This window comes from Coturnix japonica, chromosome 7, assembly GCF_054131305.1.
Source record: "Coturnix japonica strain WE chromosome 7, WE-NBRP24, whole genome shotgun sequence".
Lineage (NCBI taxonomy): Eukaryota > Metazoa > Chordata > Aves > Galliformes > Phasianidae > Coturnix > Coturnix japonica.
In genome coordinates, this window is record NC_140669.1 from 12,817,327 (window position 1) to 12,836,218 (window position 18,892).

General features: G+C 40.8%; 1 protein-coding gene across 3 annotated transcripts; it reads right to left on the reverse strand.

The window, feature by feature from the left end:
• Positions 1 to 709: 709 nt before the first annotated feature.
• IQCB1 (IQ motif containing B1) lies at positions 710 to 18,844 on the reverse strand. Of its 3 annotated transcripts, XM_015868772.3 has the most exons (14): positions 18,772 to 18,844; positions 18,391 to 18,552; positions 17,468 to 17,630; positions 15,656 to 15,785; positions 13,408 to 13,501; positions 12,207 to 12,306; positions 11,516 to 11,688; positions 9,252 to 9,364; positions 8,057 to 8,166; positions 3,939 to 4,081; positions 3,370 to 3,518; positions 2,781 to 2,909; positions 2,261 to 2,417; positions 710 to 1,254 (listed from the first exon to the last, which is right to left on the reverse strand). In XM_015868772.3, the coding sequence occupies exons 2-14, from the start codon at positions 18,479 to 18,481 to the stop codon at positions 1,025 to 1,027; spliced, it is 1,782 nt and encodes a 593-aa protein (XP_015724258.2). In that variant the 5' UTR covers positions 18,482 to 18,552; positions 18,772 to 18,844; the 3' UTR covers positions 710 to 1,024. The 3 variants fall into 3 exon arrangements, with proteins under 3 accessions (XP_015724258.2, XP_085409428.1, XP_085409429.1); XM_085553302.1 differs by having other exon boundaries at positions 18,391 to 18,844; XM_085553303.1 differs by lacking the exons at positions 17,468 to 17,630; positions 18,391 to 18,552; positions 18,772 to 18,844 and adding an exon at positions 14,036 to 14,159 and having other exon boundaries at positions 15,656 to 15,787.
• Between the last annotated feature and the right edge of the window lie 48 nt (positions 18,845 to 18,892).

Below are 18,892 nucleotides of genomic sequence, written 5' to 3' on the forward strand. Positions count from 1 at the left end.
ACTATTTCTATGTATTTGTTTTCCATTCATCGCTAAAATTAAAACTCAAAACCTTCTAGAGGAGATGGAAAGCAAACATGCTGAAGCAATATTGCTGTCCATATACAAATTGGCAGAAACCACTGCGCTTTTTCTTCCTCTGCAGTGTTAAAAGACTTTCTGGGTCTCACCTAATAAATACTTTATTAGTAGTGCAGGCACCTACTGCAGCCTTGTGTTCTCCTCTCTTTCTATGCAGATTGGTCAGCAGTGAGCTATGGACCTCGACTAAAGGTTTTCAGCACAGACCATGTCACAGTGATTGTGCTGGAGACCTTCCTGGATTAAATGATATCCGCATGGTTTAAGAAGATGAAGGTGGTGGTGCAGATGGCCACACTGACACTATTGATCCCATTTAACAGTTACTGCAACCACGTTACAATGCAGTGCACTGGCTGTGCAAGGAACTATGTGCTTTTGAAGGAAAACACATACATTCTAATAAAAAAACTTTCATCTTCTTGCTTTTTCACTTGTTTCTAAGCATGAAGTGGAGATTCCTCAGTCCAAGCTTTGCCTGTGCTGACCAGAGTTAACAGTTCCACCCTGCTGGAAACACTCAACCTACTGCCTACTTGCCTGACTTCTTACGTCTTGATTTGTTTTGAATACATCTGAGTGCAAGTAATAAGTGAAAATGCAAAGGTTATATACAGTCAAAGTTACATAAGTTACAAAACATCTGTATTTGCAAATACAGTATTTAAATCCTTTTTGTAACAGTTATAAAATATCCTTATTAGCAAGGACAGCATTTAATCCTTTTGGTAATAGCACAGTCAGTATTTTACTGCTGATGGACAGAGAGATTCTTAATACGGAAAGTAAAATAAAACCTTGTTCTTTTTCAGTGCTTTGTCTTAGAATTCAAGTATTTGGTTTCCTTAAAAACACATAAAAGTAATGCATAGTGCAAGGTATGAGCCCGGCTAAACAAGTAACAGATCCTTCTGCCTGCAAATGGATTAGCTTCCACCAATAGCTATAAGGATTTCCTTCCACCAATAAACAGACTTCCAAGTTCTGCATTCAGGGTGTCATCAGGAATGACATCATCCTCCTCAAACTCATCTCCAAGCTTCTTCCACCATGGCAAGCGAACGTATTTCAGCATAGCACTGTGGGACTCTTTGGCCTTGGTAGCTACAGGGACTGATCGACTCATGAAAACAGCAAGATCTTTTTCTGTGGTCTCTGCTAACTGAGGGGCATCTGTAAGAACAAGGAGAAACAGGTTGCTGTATTTTGTTTCTTATGCTGCAGTTTTATGAGTATTTTAAACAAAACAATTAAGATCACTCCTCTCTCACCTCCTACTGTCCTAGGTCACTCATTTCCCCTTGCTGACATTACAGTTTTATTGCTGTGTGATAAACCAGATTGGAGAAGTAATCCAAATTAACGCTAACTCAAAAAGTAAATACAGAACAGAGAGAAGCAGGGAAAGCAGGACTACATCATTCAGTGATAGTGGTGGTAACCACCAAACCAGATTCTCATGAAACTGTGACCTAAGAGGAGCTCCTGGTCACTGGTGCTGGATCAGCACTCCTGGCACAGGGTGATATCAGCGTGGCTGCAGCAGCACTGTGTGTTCACTGCCTGGGGCCCCCAGCACAATGCAAGCGTGCTGATTTGCCTGTTCAGGCAGCACTGAGCTGCAGTCACACCATGTGACAGAATAAGCAGTGGAATTTCGGTAACTTGCTCAATTTTGTCCTGCTTGGGTGCTCTCTGCTGGCTGCAGTTTGCTATTCTCATTTTCAATACAAGCTATGTGAAATTTAGATAGCACAGCAGTGAATTCTGTTTCAAATAAGGCCAGGCCAGGCTGAAGGAAGACATGCCTCAGAATTTACAGCTCAAAGATTTCCCTCTTCATCTGAAGAAAACAAGAAAATAGATTAAAAAAAACCATAGAGGTAGAGGTTGTGTAAGATGCCCTTAAAAACATCTATGCTTTTTACAAGGGCCGTTGCTTTTGTCGTGAGTACATCAGAAAGACTTCCAGCATAAAACTAAGCAGCTCCCTGAAAAGCAGACATATTTACAGCAATACCTGGATAACTTCTAACAGGGCCTCAAAATCTCACCATAAAATGTATGGCAAAAGAAGAAAGCTATTTCAGTTTTTAAATAAGACTGCTCCCTTTAATTTTCTTTCTAAATTAGTTTAATCCAAACGCTAATTAAAACTATGACCAGAGCAGTCACGTACTCATTAGCAGCTCCACATCAGTGTTGACCTGAGCCAGTAATGACTCTCTCCGCTGTGCTGCTCTCTGATCCAGCCTGCTTCTCAGCAGGAACTGTGCCAGCTTTTCCTGGGCCTGCATATGTAATTCTTTACTCATTTCTTCTGACATTTGGGAAGCCTGGAGGAAAATAAAAGTTTGTTACCATGAAGATCCATTAATCCGCTGGGGGCAGATTAACATCCAAACAAGGAATATAAATGCTGTTCTTAATTGTTAACTTAATCATTTTGCTTCCTCTGGAGCTCTCTCCAAACCTATCTACCAAGTATACGTAATTTTCCAATTACAGTTTGTTTTGACCTTTTTTATTCAATTAATAGCTTAAATCCCCAATATTTAAGCACCTTGCTCTCAAACAAGCAGGGTTAATATAGGCATATCTCACATGGATCATCTTGATCAGATTTTATGAATACACCTCATCCCTACAGTATTTTACGTTGCATCATTAATGAGAATTATGAAGTGACTAAAACAGACCGGATGCAATTTGATGTAGTCATCCACCTTCTGCTGTAAAGCTACTCTCTGTTCCTCAGTCAGCCCTTTGGGATCTTTCCAGGAAGAAACAGTTCTCTTTCTTCTTCGTTTTTCCAAGAACTTACAAGCCTTTGAAAAGAACACACGAGAATATGAGAATCATAGACAGGGAGCTTGGCTCACTTTGCAAGGAATCAGTGACAGAAAAACATCCTAGAGCTGCACTCCTTAAAACATAACTTCAGCTATAATACCAAAAAGGCAACATAAAATTGTCAGCATGAATACTAAATAATGTTAGAACTCTCGTAATAAATGATGGACTTATTCATCCCGTAGCGATGTTCCAGCCTTTGGTTTCAAGTGGTAGCTCGTATTTTAGTTAGAAGATTGTATCAGGCTTTTTATCTCATGCGAAATTCAACCTCTCTAGGTAACTTGTATCTATAGATTATCATCCTCTGCGTATTTTTTTAATAAGTTATAGCTATAGCAACATTAACAAAAGAAAATAAACAAATCTGGTTGGGAGGCGTCAAAATACTGCACTCAGTCCTATCTAATTTCAGAACAAAGTTTAGACACTTACTGCTCTCTGAATGACGACAGCTGCTTTATACTCCTTAAGAGATTGTTTCTGTCGATGAAAATCCTTTCTTGCTCCATAACCTCGCCAAAATCTCTGGATAGTTAATGCTGATTTCACCTCCATTTCCTGCATGTGCTTATTTAACTGACCTAGCAATGTGAGAAAGATCCAGTTATAAGACCGTGGGTTGAGATCTACCAACAACTTACACTTTTAATCCTTAAAAACTGGATGATATCAAAAAGCTTGGCTACTATCAGTTAAATACACCTCCTCGAAAGCCCACTAGCTGCAGGCCATCTCTCAGAGGAGACCTGTAGGTGCCATGGAGCTTTATGTAGAGAGGGCCTCCTTTTCTCCTGGACTACTCTGAAGGCAGCATTTCCCAGTCAGTAGTTACTGAGCCCTTGAAGAATTAGCACGTTCTTGGTCAGGTAATCATGTCAGGAAAAGGAATGGTAACACTACAGTGCAAACAGACATGCAAGATTAGGAAATACATTGAGGAAAATGTTCTTAAAGAGACCCAGACAGTTTAATCTTCTGAAACACTTCAACGTAACACATACTGGGATGGATTATTTCCAGTAAGGACAGCTGTCTTTCATGGAAGAGTCTGATGGCCCTCTGTCTCTGATGATGCATTTGCAGCTTTAAGGCCTCATCTTCCTTCTGTTTTTTCAGAAGCTGAATCTCCTGTTCTCGTTTAGCTCTAAAATACACAAGTACATTAACAATTAGCTTAAGTTATACATTTCTTAATTGAACCTTTGTCTATGTTTAATGGCCCAGCAGCTGCTGAGCCAGCCGCTGGCTGCAGGACGACACCAAGCAACAAGATGCCACCTGTGAACTAACAAATTACTGCACGACCAGGAGAAATGGGAGCCAGAAATTCAATCTGTTATCAAATAAAAATATATTTTTTTACTCAGGTTATAGTTTCTAAGCACACTAAAGAGAGTAATGCTTCACGTGGGACATTCACAACAAGAGTGAATGAAAATAACTGTTTTGCTTCCATCATCTGGGGAAAAGGCAAAGCAACAGTAGGCAACTGCTGCAGTTTGTATCTTTTCCAGTGCATCCATCAGCACGCATGGCACCTGCTTTCCATCATAGGTACTATTTTTTTGTACAGGCTGCTCAGGTAGGTCAGAATGTTGATTGTTAAGGCCCACTTTTTAAATCTTTAAGGGCTTTTTCTCCAGGAAATAACACATTGACACATTTTCTCCATCGATTTTGTTAACAGAACATTAAGAAAGAATCTTCTTGCAAATTCTTCATCTGTACTGGTTGTTGTAATTTGACGTTAGGATGTTGCCCTGCTGTGCTCAGCATTAGAAACACCCCAGTAAATGTTTCACAAATCAGACAAGCAAAAACTCTGTGACTGGCTCCTAAGTGTTGAAGCTAATAATACGCAGACTAATACATTAATGCTAAATACACCCGCATATCTATACCAATAATTGTTGAGACCACTTGGACACGGTCTCAGTGAAGCCAGAGCTGTGAGCTAAGGCGCCCTCTCTCCCCTCTCTTGTCCCAGTGGACCTGACAACCTCATTAGCAGTTCAACACTCAAGATTGAGTGTTCCCCCCACGATGAGGTAATGATGCAACTCCCTTTCCTATTGCAGAGAGATCACTAGCCTGCTTAAGGCCTGAGTGCCTCTGCTGGACCCACAGCTGGGAGTTCTGCTCTCCTCTAGCACTTTACTAGGGACAATGAAAGAGGCACTGGGAAAAGGGCACAAATTGAGTATAAGCATTAAGGGTGAGGAGGAGGGGAGAAAAAGGCAGCAGGCGAGTACCAGTGCCCAGTAATTTTGGTATCACTGCATGTCACATACCTTTAGACTCACAGTACCATTGAAATAACAGCGTGCTTCCTCATGGCTAGTATAAAATTAATCATACTTTTTTCCACTACATTTTCTCCTCAGTCTCTATAACTTCATTGGGAAAGATAGGATGGAAGCTATTATGCTCTGGATTTAAAGATCTGTCTTTAACTGATAAACACCATGATCTAAGAGACCATAATCCTCTTATGACAGTAATGCAGACTCTAAGTGTGCCCACACATCCACCTACAGAGACAAATCACGATATATACAATAACAACAGAATGGGCTCAAGTTTTTCAGCCCACACATTTGTGTAAATGAGAGCTCCAAACTTTTGCATTTTTAATCCAAGAAGGCACATACAGTACTTCTAAGCTGAATGATGTCACAGGGTGAAGCAGGACTTTTGATGACATTTCCCTAATAAAACTATCAATACTAGAAACTTTTATGAGCTCCACTATGTGGAAAACAACAAAAATGTTTTATGAACATCTCAGATATGCATCTGTGAATCTGACAATAGTGTTAGGCAACTATGTAAATGTTTACTTCCCAAGTAGTCTGTAAAACACACATTCTTCTTCCTTCTCCATTTCTCCCTATAATAAACCACATTTGTTTGTACAAGACCACGCTAACAAAAGTACAACACACACAAAGATCCAAGCTTTCTTCATAGCATGGATTAACCACCTCCTGATAGCCCACATGTACATCTGCATTCTCACACACTCACGTGATAAATGATTAATGCAAATTATTGCCACTTTAACAGTTCTACAGTTAGTTACATAAAAGTGAACTAACTTTATGGAAAGACTGCAAGCTTTAATATCACCGACGAGACATTTGTGAAACCACAGAGTTTCAGAAGTCTGTAACTTATAGAGTTTAAGACCTTCCATTGCAGCTGCAGGTGAGCCACATTTGGAGTTTCAGCCTCAACAGTACAGAACCACATTTGTTCTAAAATAAATCCAAGAGTATAACCAAACCCTGACTATTAAAAAGCCAAAAGGCCACTTAAAAGCTTCTCTAAAATAACGTTCACAATATTCCAAAGATTATTTTGATTTTTTGGCATAACTGTAAGCGCAGTTTTGACCCAGAAAGAAAAAAATCCACTACTGGAGCTGTATGGTCACTATATCGTACTCAGTACACTGGGACTGACTGGACCATGATCATATGACTAAAAATATTAATACATTTCTATTCTTCTCAGTGTTAAACAAGCACATTTAAAACTCAGTTTGAGTGATTCAAGAACTGCTTATTTAAGATGCATGTGCTAATGCTTGTAATACTGAGAACATGACACAAGAAAGTAAAGCAGCTGGCTGATTGCCTGCAGCCTGGCCACCCTCTCCTTTCTGCTTTATCCTGCTCCACCTGATCCTATCAGAACTTCAGGACGTATTTACTTTATGGTGGAATATTTGAAGAGTTAACTGTGAAGCAGTTAACTGTTCTGCCACCAGTACATCATCCTCTAATGCTGTTTAGTGCAATCCAATGCTACAGTCCCACACTTTCAGTTTTCCATATGCTATACATTTTTACACAGAGGCATCACAGAACTAAGGGCTTTTTTTTCATGGAGAAGAATTTTGGCAGCTGGGAAAGGGACAGTTGGAGCTTTTGGCACCAGAAATGGCAATTTGGTACTGCTGGAAAAGCACATTGTTTGGATGTTTTTGCTAAAAGAATCTGCAATGAAACAGCTCATATTGGCATTACATTACTTCTGTGTTTGAGAAAATACAGCTGACAGGAAAAAGGCATCTTTCAGATGAAGGACCTCTGGGTTATCCCAAGAACATTCCCTGGGACACAGGAACAAACCCTTAGGAAAGCTACACATTTCCAAGCACAGGAAGCAAATAGGAACAGCCATGTAAGGTTTATCACAGACAAATTATGTGTGACCAGCCTGATGGTCTTCTGTGATGACTGGCTCTGTGGATGAGGAGAGAGCACCGGGTGTCATTTACTTGAACTTTAGCAGGGCTGTCATCAGTCTCCCATGCACTGCAGGGCAGGGCTGGCACTCAAAGGAAACTCCACAGACACAGAAAATGGGTCAGTACAAACCACATTAAATTCAAATGGTACGTCCTGCACTTGGGACTGAATAACCTCATGAATCATACAGGTTGGGCCCTGATTACCTGGACAGCAGCTCCACTGAAAAGAACCTGGGGATCGTGGTGGATTACAAACTGAACACAAGCCAGCAGTGTGTCCTTGCAGTAACAAAGCCTAGCTGCATAGTATGCTGCACTTGCAAAAGCAAAGACAACGGGTCAAAGAAAATTATTTACACAGCTTTACTCAAGCACTCTGGAGGGCACACCTGCAATACTGCCCAGACTTTACTGGGTCACCCCAGGCAGACATTGACTAACTGAAGAGATAATGGTACAGAGCATATGGTATAAGTTCAGGGAATCTAATCTCTGTCTTTTGCTATCATCTGTAGAGAAAATCCAGCCACATTCTTCCAGGTGCATTGAAAAAGGACAAGAGTTAGTGGAAAAGAGCTGCAACAGGAAACATTCCTGCTAAATCTAATGGAAGAATTCTAATGGAATGTGAATCACGCAGCCCCAAGACAGGGACTGAGTGAGATGGTGGGTCTGCATCCTTGGAGATCTCCATCACTGCATACAGCCCTGAGCAGCCAGATCCTGTTGGCCCTGCATTTAGTAGTGATTTATATGACCTAATTTTTCTTGAAATTCTGTGACGTGAGAAACACCAAACTAAACACAAACAAGTCCTATCACACCATTCTCTAGCACTTTTTACAAAGCAGTGCCGTTTACCTGAAGCTCCTCTGCAAAGCTGCCACTGCTTGAGGAAGTTTTTTAAGTCTTTTTCTTGTCTGAAATCCCTTCCACGTTGCCTGAATTACACAAGCTGCCTGGTGCTGTCTCTGAAATGCATAAAACAGTTAGCAGAATATTTTCTTTGCATATAAAAACAGGTTATTACTGTTTGCATATTTGGAACCATCTCAGCATTTGGTCAAACCTTAGCAGTTTTCCAATGCTCTGAAATGCACAGTGTTTATAACAGCGAGGGGGCAGTTAAGGTCTTAGACAATTATTATCACAAAACTTGTATTTACTCCAAAGGCAGCTAACCTGCATCAATGCTCTCTTTGGCAAACAAATGAATCCACAGCACAGATACATATTAACCACATAACTGGTATAGGAAATTTTAAAATTGAAAGTATCTGAAGCACTTGGTATTACAAGTGCCAATTCAGTCAAAATACCTTCACTAGAGAGAATGGAAAGGCAAGTCTGGAGAACAAACTGTAGGAAATATTTACATTTCCACCATGATCAGAAAATGCAACAAATATGATAAATATATATATATATTCTCAAATGGTGCTTTTTCTAGGGTGAGCAAAACACACAAAACACCCTGCTGTGTTTAAGGTGAAAGCAGGACTCTGTAAACATGACTCTGATTTCCTTTGAACTAATCACACTGAAAACCCTGCATATAAAACTTTGGTAAGCTCATAAAACACACATTTGCTCTTTTTATTGGAAACACAGTACAGACAACGTTCTCACTGAACATTTTCGCTACACGACTCTTAATTCTATCCGAATGCTCCCAAGAATCCAGAAATCTACATTTATAACACTGATGCAAAAAGAGCAGATGTAATTATTTTTGTTTTACAGCTAACAAAAAAGATCTTTTTCTTTATGACTGTATAAAGTTTCACACCACATTGTGACAACACAGTCAGTTTCTCAATCCATTCCCAATTTCCATTCCTCAGTACCTGGAATTCCTTGAGATCTCAAAAATGAAAGAAAGAAAAAAAAATAATAGAATGAATTGGAAATTTACAAAATCAAATAAAATCCACTGAAACAGTGAAAAAAAAAAACACAAAAGTTTTGAAAAGCTCAGACAAAGTAATATAGGAAATTCAACCCGTGTACACATAACTACAAACTCATATTAGAAAGTCTCATTAAAATTCAGCACCTGCATTTCCCCATCTTCATTGGATTGTTCCAAGTATAGCAAGTCCAGAAGTTGACTGAGATCCCTGTCAAATCCTTTGCCAGTCCACTGTTTACTTAAAAGCACGTTTAATCCTATGAAAGGAGAGAAGAACCATGCAATACTGCAAAGGCAAATTTCTCTTTCCACAATTTCAAACCATTTCCAAACAGAAAAATCAAATCTGATTTTATGTGCAAAGAAGACTAGATTGAAGCTGAACGAGCTCAATCATCTTTGAGTTTGCATATTGTCTCTGAATATCTGATGCTGAAATCATTATTATTAAATACTATAGTATTGTGTGGGCAAGCGATTACTGCATCTATTTAATTGGCAGTTAAATTAGTAATGTATTTCCAACATCTTATCAGTATAGCATTGTAAGGTACTAAAAGAATGGCAAGCACTACGTAAGTGCAAGGTTTTATTAGCAGTGCTTTCATATTTTTCATAATAAAATCTATTCAATTATAACTGGAATCCTTTGATGCCTTATTTGTACAGCACAATCTCACTGCGACTACCCAAGCGTCCAATTCCTGGCATCAAACAGCATTTCAGTTACACAGTAGATACAAATACACTTGTACACAATCCCTGTGCTGCACACAGAAGAACACATAGTACACAGTAATGTGTTTCTTTACATCTCTACCAGACAAACCCCAGAGCTTCAGAGTACTCCAGAGCTGGAGGGATAAGGAAAGAAGAAGACAAGAATTAGACACATACTTGGACAGCATCCTGAAGAACTGCAGATCAAAATAACTTCTATCCTCAGATCCTTGGCTAGAACATATCCACACAGCCTGCTTACACAAACCAGTTCCCTCAAAGAAGTCCTGCAGGTCTGACATAACTCATTCATCAATTTCAGTGCAGACTACACAGCCACGTGCAATTTCCACTATTGTACAAGCATGGCTCTCAGATGTGCCATCCCATGCAGACAAAAAAAAACCACCGATGCCCTCTTGCAGTCCTGAAGTAAAGACCATGCTAGTTTTGGAGATGGGAGGTTTGAGGGATTTCCCCATTTCCAGCAGGCTGCCTCTACCAACAGAAATCTCACACTGAAGTACCTCACACTGGCAACAGCTCTGAACCACCATGAAGCAAAGATACAGGCACTCTGTTGATACTGAGCAACATAGACTATAACCCCAAATCTTTGATGAAAGATGTTAGACAAACCAGCATTCAGCCGCTGGGATGACCAGAACACCACAGTGGCTCCACGAGAATCCACAACATTATATCAGCCTTATGATATAACGTCTGTTTCACATTGCAAGGAAGTCCTCTCAGTTCTATAGGCAATAAGCTGACTGTTAAATCCAGAAATTTATCTGGCTGGTACTACCTACTAAGTAGTCAGCAATACTATAAAAAAGAGAATTGCTTCTTTTTGTCTAGCATATTCAGTTCCTATTGCTCTTCTTCTAAAAGGACAGAGACTTCATGAAAGTAGTTTTGATCATCAGTAATAACCAGAATATAAAAAACCTGGCAAACATCAAATCCTCTTTCTTAAGTCTCCAAGGATGTGGCAGCCTAGGTCCAAGGGGTCCCTGCTATCCTGGGGACAACATTAAATGGGATACCATGTTAAATAACAAAGAGCATAGAACAAATTATATGCACGCCCAGTCTCCTCACCTAAAGGCCTCAAGATAAAACGATGAACTACTAAAATGAATTCCTGAAAAGAGTTCATTCTAATCACTTGCCATCGAAAGACTGTCAGCTCCTCAGTAATAGAACAACACTTATCAGATAATCACTCATAAAGCCAACTTCTGACCCTGGTAGTTAAATATAACTTTCTTGCTTCTGGAGTAGTGAGGTTCAGTACACTAGCAGGTATCTCACACGGCTCTTACTGAGGCAGCATGGGCACCCTGCTGCCAGGATGTCTCAATATGCAGCCTTCATATGAAAGAAAAACAAACACAGAACATCCCTCAGAAAGAAGGAAAGCCCATCAAGCTTTACTTGAGTGACAAACTACAGCTAGAAGAGACAAACTGCCACATGCAAAGTTTTCCATACACTGAAGCAAATAAATCTAAGAGGGGCAGCACCTTAAATTACAACAAGAAATGAACAGAGAAGGAAAATAAAACAGCACTGCAGTTTCCCTCTGTACCAGATCATTACTGAACCAAGATGGCAACCTCCACCTTTGTATTTTTATGGCAGATGCAAAGATGCCAAGTGATTGGTTCCACACATTCACAAACCTTTGTAGCGAGTTGCCAGTAACTTCAGGAGCTGCTTGCAAAATTTTGCCATCAGCAACAGCAGTTTTGTAGCAGTGTTTCCTATAACAGGATTGTTGGAAGATGAAAGCTTATAAACAAGTTCATCCAATACAGAGTGCAGGATCTCTTCATTAACCTGAAGCAAGGCAGAACTTTATAGACACAAAAAACAAAAGGGGGAGGGGAGGAGAAATGAAGAGTTAGTTACAAACAATCAGCTTTTTAATAGCAAATTCTAATTATAGATGTCCTCAGGTATTCAGCAAGCCAATATACTCAATTAACTGGACCAGCAATGTGATCCAGGGTGTAAGGAGATGGAACTGAAGAGTCAGTTTTGTTTTATGCTGCTTTTCTTCCTGTGACGAGTTGACACTCCCACGTTTACTCCAGTTAAACTGAGAAAACAAGTATTGCTAACTCAGTTCTCGCTGCCACTGACTCTGTAGCAGAGGCAGTACTGCTATTTCAACCCATTCCCATTCCCTCATTTTAACAACAGGATAAATAAAACATCGGATATTTCTATTTCTACAGCAAAGACTAGGAAAATAAACAAAACAAAACACACCACAGCTCTTGGATATGAGAAGTTCTACTTTACAAAGCAGTCATTAACTGAACTTGAAACTTAAGATTCGGGAAAATCAGTGACATAAGAACAACTAACCTATTAACCTCCAGAATACTGTGTAAAACAGACATCATTGTAACTGCTATTTCAACACTGTCTGATATTAGCAACCGCAGGAAGTGATCATTTTGCAGCACTGCAAGAAAAACAAACAGATGAGATCGCACAGTCAGAATCACAGGCTTTAGAATGCTATAAAACAAATGAGCTTAATCACACAACATAAAGCCATAGCAAGTAAAGGCAGACACTTTCTGGAACAAACTTCATCTTTTATAATTTTTACACTGAAGCTTACTGGAATAAGTAAACTATTTCAACATAAAAGAAAAAAAAAACATGCTGAGCTCTGTTTATCTGCCCTTGGATATCCCTTAGGCACTGGCACTGAGATGTAACAAAAGCTTTAAAACCTCTTATGTTACACTAGCACTGGTTTCTCATTACACTGGTGGAATTTTATCACTGGGGCAACAATATCCAGAGAAGATGAGCACCTCAACCTTAACAGTTTGTTAAACCAGCTTCATTTAATGCAAGTCCACCGATGACAATGAAGCACCACGTTTTCTTTTTATTCCAGTTCCAGTCTACATATGTAGAAATTTTTCTGTCCATTTATGTTTTTAGCTACGTATTTTATGATCTTTAATTTATTGCTTTCTGTTAGAGACATAACCAAGTTCTGCTTTTTATTATGGACTAAATATCCACGTGCTCAACACTGGGTTAATAGAAACTTTATTTTGGTCAAAAGTGCTAGTAAAGTTTGTTAGATACTCGGCAACAAATAGCATGATAGAGAGCACAGATAGCGTGGCAACAAACTGAACAACCCATTTTCAGTTGGTTCACTCATTTAGGTCTTGCAATGTACTTCAGTCAAATTTCTGCATATATTAATCACAGACAAGAAGTTCTGAAGTAATTTCTCACTCAAAAATATCTGCCTTTTTAAAGGTACGAGATTACAAAGGGAAAGTTCAGGAAAACACTCTTACTGTTTGTTTCTAAAACACTGGAAATACAATCCCAGTATTCTCCTTTAGTGGATCTTTTACAACCTAAATACTGCTGCTCCTGATGAATGGAATACCTTAATAGATAATTAAATGATTATTAAATAGATAACAGACAAATTGGAAAGCTGGATGGGGATTGGCTTATAACTGTCTCCTGCTATCTCTTTTTGATCTGAACAAATACCCAAGTATTTTATAAGTTAATTTTCCCTTACCACGATCTGTCAGTTGAATATGTCCACAAAACAGCCAGCAGATGGCATCAGTTACTGTTTGGAAATGGCGTAAAAAATCTTGTTTTTCTTCATCCTAAATGAGAGAGAAGTAAAAAACACCCATGTGTGTATCTTCCTACTACATCATGATATAGCAAGCAGTCTTGTGTACTTCAGCTATTTGGAAGCCAGCTCTACCAAATGCACAAATTAGGTTCCTCAAACCACAGCAACCAGGCAAAAAACCAAAACAAAATAGAAACAACTTGCAAGGCCAGAGATCAATCAACAAAACCTAAACATACTAGAATAAAGCATCCAGTCCTGAAACCTCTGTAACAGGGAGCGAAAAGCCTTGTTGAATTCTTAGAAGTATATGTTAGTATGGGAGGGCTAAGAAGGTAAGTGACAGGTTAATACAAGTGAATCACAGATTGGATTCACAAAGTAGTAAATACATACGTTAAGATCATAGCACAGAAACCATGAGTACAAAGCAGCCAAAGATATAGTTAACAGTCCACAAGGTTCCTGTGAACTGTCATGACGAGGCTTCAGAAGCACACCTAGCTGGAGGTCTGGCAGCAAATACCAAACCTCTGTTAGAGCTGAAGCTCAATCAGTTTACCTAAACAAAATATAGACATGCTTATGGTAATGCTGAACTGGATACAACAACCAGGAAGAATCTAAGTTTTAATGGGAGCACACACACAGTTTGGAGTTTGTATTCCAGGTACGATCCACAGCCACTGGAAATCAATATTCTCAGTGAGTGGATAGCAAAGTGATTTGGTGACAAATGTCATTATAAAGCACTTAGCCTGATATCTCCCACGTTATTGAGCCTCCCCCAGTGAAACTCTGGAAGGTCACTTCCTAGATCTGCACAGTAAGTCCCGGCCATGACATCAGACATGGTTTAACTGAGTATTTGGTATTGACTAAACAAGAGATACAAATAGTAGTAGGAAGTTAAGGCATAGTACTATCTTTGGTGGGTTTGGCAATTCATCTTCTGAAAACTATTTTAGTACTTCCCTTTACTTCAAAGACTTGTACAGAAAGAGAGTGAGGACAGAATAAAATACCAGCAAAGAGGGATTTTTGAAGTTTCAGTGAGGAAGCGTCGAATCTGGGTGCCCAGTCACCTCCGAGACCACAAGACTTGAAAACCAACATACTAACTATAATACAGACTGCATTTGCATTCAGAAGTAATCTTTGCCCACAAGCATGACTCAAGTAGCATGCAGGCTGAGACATAATAAGAAAGTGTAGGGCAAATTACATATTGCAGATAAGACTGGAGTCTCCTGGGATGTCATTCAGGAAGCTTGCTTCTTAAGCACTAAATGCACGTCTAAAGTATTAAACAAACAGAAAATACGTCACTCAGCTGATACTTTCTGAGAAGCGATTACGTATGTACTGTCCAGAACAAGACACTGTAGGAAAACTTTGCGTAAGGCCAAGAAGCTGATGAGACAAGAAATGAGATACAAAGGAGAAACGGGAATAATAAATGAAACTATCAGAATGCACTGGGTTGGTTATTTAAGTTACCATTATTTAACCTTTTGTTTTTGCTGGTTCTGGCACTCAGAATGCTTCCAAAGCATAACTGGGCAAAACCCTTCCTCTCTGCAAGGGACAGCAATGTAAAAAGTTCTCATCTGCTAAATCACAAAGGCTGCCTTTATGGTGCCCAACATGCTGGTTCAGAAGCAGCAGGCACTTGGGGAATTTTTTGCCACTTTCATTTCATAAGTTCTATGGCAAAAACAAACTTTGACCTATCTGACCTAAAGTCTTAAGTCTTCCTAAACCATACCTTCTTTTATTGTAAAGCTGAATGAAGCACTGAGAATAAAGCACTTAGAAAGACTGGACTAATCACACACCAAGTGACTGGGATGCTGGTTTTTAGGACTTTTTTTCTATCTTACTGCTCTAATTCTTCTGTCTTACATATAATTATATCCTCCCTAAACCCCTCTAACATTTCTCAAAGTAGTAACCAAATCCTAAATCTGTGGCAACCAGTTTGTTTTGGCACTTGTAATGGACAGAACGCACTGCGATAACAATTTTTCTTTACATAGCTTTGAAACTAAAATCTATTTTAATTTCAGGAAAATACTGTTTCATACTGCAGCACATCCACAATAACATTCTACTTGTGCAATACACAGGTTCAAAAAGGTTACAGAGATTCTCTGCTCTTTTGATTATGAAACTTCAATACCTTGACCGCTCGGACAAATCGCGCTTGCAGGCGCCTTCCCAAGAACAGCAGGTTGTCTATAGCTGAAGGAAGAATTTTCTTGTAAAATTCCTCAGGATTTTCTTTCACCTCCAGTCCCACGCAACAATGACTGAAATGGGGGGAAAAATAACAATCAACCTAAATAGCCGAGGGCCTGTTTGAATAGTTTTGAATGAATGTCACATGTCATGTCATCAGAGGAGAAATGCTTCACTGAAATGGGACAATTCAAAGCTGAACAACAGTTAACTGCTGTTAGCTCCAAGTTAGCGGCCTCAGAAGGAGCAGTAATCATTGGCAGGCTGGAGACACCAAGTATAACACCACTTCCCATAGGTCTTGGTTTGAAACCTATCCCAGGCACTTTTGCTTTTATCATCATGGGTTCTGTTCAGACTTGTTCCATATGTTAGGGACAGGCTCTGATGGTCATAAAGAAAAGAAGCAAAGGTAAACAGAGACTTGATAAGGGAAAAGAAAGTATGACGAAGGTGGTGCAGATCATATGAGGAAAAATACACCGAACAGCTATTACTTCACCACAGAACATTCTGTGAATCTGCCTACAGCTTTCCTCTCATTGAGGAACACACGCGGGCTACAGATCAGTTCTTCAGATCTCAGTGTTCTGCCATCACTCACCACAAATGCATTGGTCATTTCTGAAAGGCTGTTTACAAGCAATGTAAATGTATTTACTGCAGTGTTTACAGATGGGAATTTTTCAAGTCCGTATCCCACATCGATGCAAGTGCAACTAAAATGTCTTTCTAACTTCTTACGAATTTTGCTTCCTGCTTATCTAATCTTTGTTAGCTTTCTGAGAACACACATCATACAGCTTTGCTTACCTAAGCCCCGTGAAAGCACATTCTAAGCATGAAGCTCAGATTCATCCAGTTGCAAAAGGACATTTTTAAAGCTAGAATAAATCTCAGTTTTCTCCGCAAACCAAAATAGCTTCTAAGAGTTGATTTAAACATCATGCAGCCCTGGTGATAAATCTTGCATCTCTTAAGAGAAATTCCCCGCATTAAAAATTCATTTTCCAGATATGACATAAATAAGAGATGGTTGCCTAATTGCTTCATGCCTTAGAATTTCACTCCCTAGTTAAGCCAAAATCAGGTACAACTTGGGGAATATTTATAACTCATTATTTTTCCTGGCATCAAAAACTGAGATTGGATCGGTGGGATTTGAGTTGAAAGTTGGCTTATTTACTAGCTAGGAATTAAACTTCATTATGCCATTCTCACAACATCAGTACATCAAGCTATCTAGTCTGTAAGAATAACGTCCTCTTCTCCATTTAAAATGGAAATAGATCTTTAAATGGAGCCAAGTCAAGCTGAGAGTCAATCAAGCTGAAATTTTTGTAAAAAGAAATCCAAATAGACTGCTTTTTAATAATAACTGCAATTAAAACTTAGTAATTACTTGGAAAAAAAACCAAAAAACTGTGACACAGACAAGTACTGATCACAACAAAAAGATAAACCCAACACAAAAACTGTTCCCACCAAAAAGTTTACCCGGTTCAATGAAACACAATGAGAATGAATTAAACAGGGCCAATTAGGCTATGCCTGATCCCTCTGCTCTTGACTGCTCCCTGCACTTTAACCCTGGCCTTTCCTGAACAACAAGCCTTGTTCTGGATGGCAGCCAGCGTATTATAGCTTCAAAAGAAAGAGAGCAAGATGAAAAGCCACAGAGAAAACAAGGTACGGGGGGGAGGGGGGGTTGGGGGGGGGGGGATACTTCTTAGCACATCTTCTTTTTTTTTACCTTATTATCTCTGCAAGCTGGGCAGCAGTAGCCCAGCCTCCATGCAGCCGAGAGTAATCTTGTCTAAGGACCAGCATGCAGTAGTGAATCAGATCATAGAAGTATATGTCTTGCTTAATTTTCTTGGACTCCTGATGCTCCAAGGAAGCACTACTTAGAATTTCTGTGGGAAGAAAGCAGGAGAGAGGGGAAGCAAAGGAAAAAGGGAAGTGAAGGGAAGCATAAGATTCTGCTGTATGATTTGGATAGTTGTGTTGTTTGTTTCTTTCTTTTCAAAATGTAAGAGGAATACAGAGAGCTTAAGGTAATTCTAAAAGTCCTAACAACAACCAAATATGTTATCAGCACTTCCACTCACAGCTACACTCTGCTTGCTGGACGACATGACACTTGGGAGGATAGTTGAATGTAGCTTTCCATTTTCTCCATGTACATTTAGATGTAAAACAAATGCTATGTGGGACGTAGTCCACTCGTAGCAATGTCCTAGGCCGGAGAAAGCCACAGGCACCGCCAGACGTATGGCTCCCCTATAATTACCTCCCGATTTAGAACAGGGCCCGGCTTGTTCTTGCCATTCCCACGAGGAGTGGCTGTGGCAAAGGCACGGCAGCGGGGCAAGGCAGGAGAGCCACACCGAGCTGTGAGCTCCGGGCCAAGGCTTACACATCTATTGGCAGCCACAGACAAGCTGGGTGAGGGAGAAACGAGGGTGGGAGCAACACAGCCCTCATCGGCACGGGCCCACACAGAGCTGCCTCTTCTCCCTTCCTCCCTTTACCTTCACATTGCTGTTCCAACAGCCACGTTATCACCATCTCACAACTCCCAGCCCTGTCACCGCCATCCTGAACCTCATGAGGCGGCCGTGCCGCCCGCACCCCGCCGCTCATGTCCTGTGACTTGACCAGCGTTACAATTACCCTTTAACTGCAGCAGCAGCTCCGGCACGTCCCGCTCGCTGCTCTCAGCGACCCGCGCGGCCAGAGCCAGCACCCGGGGGTCCGCGGCCATGTGGGCAGCGGGAGCCCAGCGACACCGTACGGCGGGGGGTCCTCGGGGCCCAACTCCCGCGCCGTCAGCCCCTAGGACGGAAATAAACACGAAGGAAGCGCTTGCGCCGCCTCCCGAGGCCTAACGGCTTCAACCAGAGGCTTCAACCAGAGGCCTCAACCAGAGGCCTCAACGCCGGCATCCCCCGGCCCCGGGGCGAGGGGTGACAGTGCCCAACCCCCCGACCGCCCCCTCCCAGCCGAGCGGTCGCGGCCCTGAGGGAGGAGGAGCTCATTCGCAACTCCAAGTACCGGTGCCTCCAACGCCCCCCGGCTCGTGGAACCCACAGCGCGGCCTCCCCTGCCGTCCAACCGGAGCTCAGGGGCTGGGCTCCGGGGGCGGAGCGGCACGGCACGGCATCGGGGCTGGGTG

Excerpts from the sequence above, each read along its gene's own strand:
- IQCB1 (XM_015868772.3), bottom strand. The coding sequence starts at position 18,481 with ATGGCCGCGGACCCCCGGGTGCTGGCTCTGGCCGCGCGGGTCGCTGAG. Across the intron at positions 9,365-11,515 it reads ACTGGCAACTCGCTACAAAG|GATTAAACGTGCTTTTAAGT; the intron begins GTTTGTGAATGT and ends CTCCTTTCATAG. Across the intron at positions 2,418-2,780 it reads ACTACATCAAATTGCATCCG|GCTTCCCAAATGTCAGAAGA; the intron begins GTCTGTTTTAGT and ends ATTTTCCTCCAG.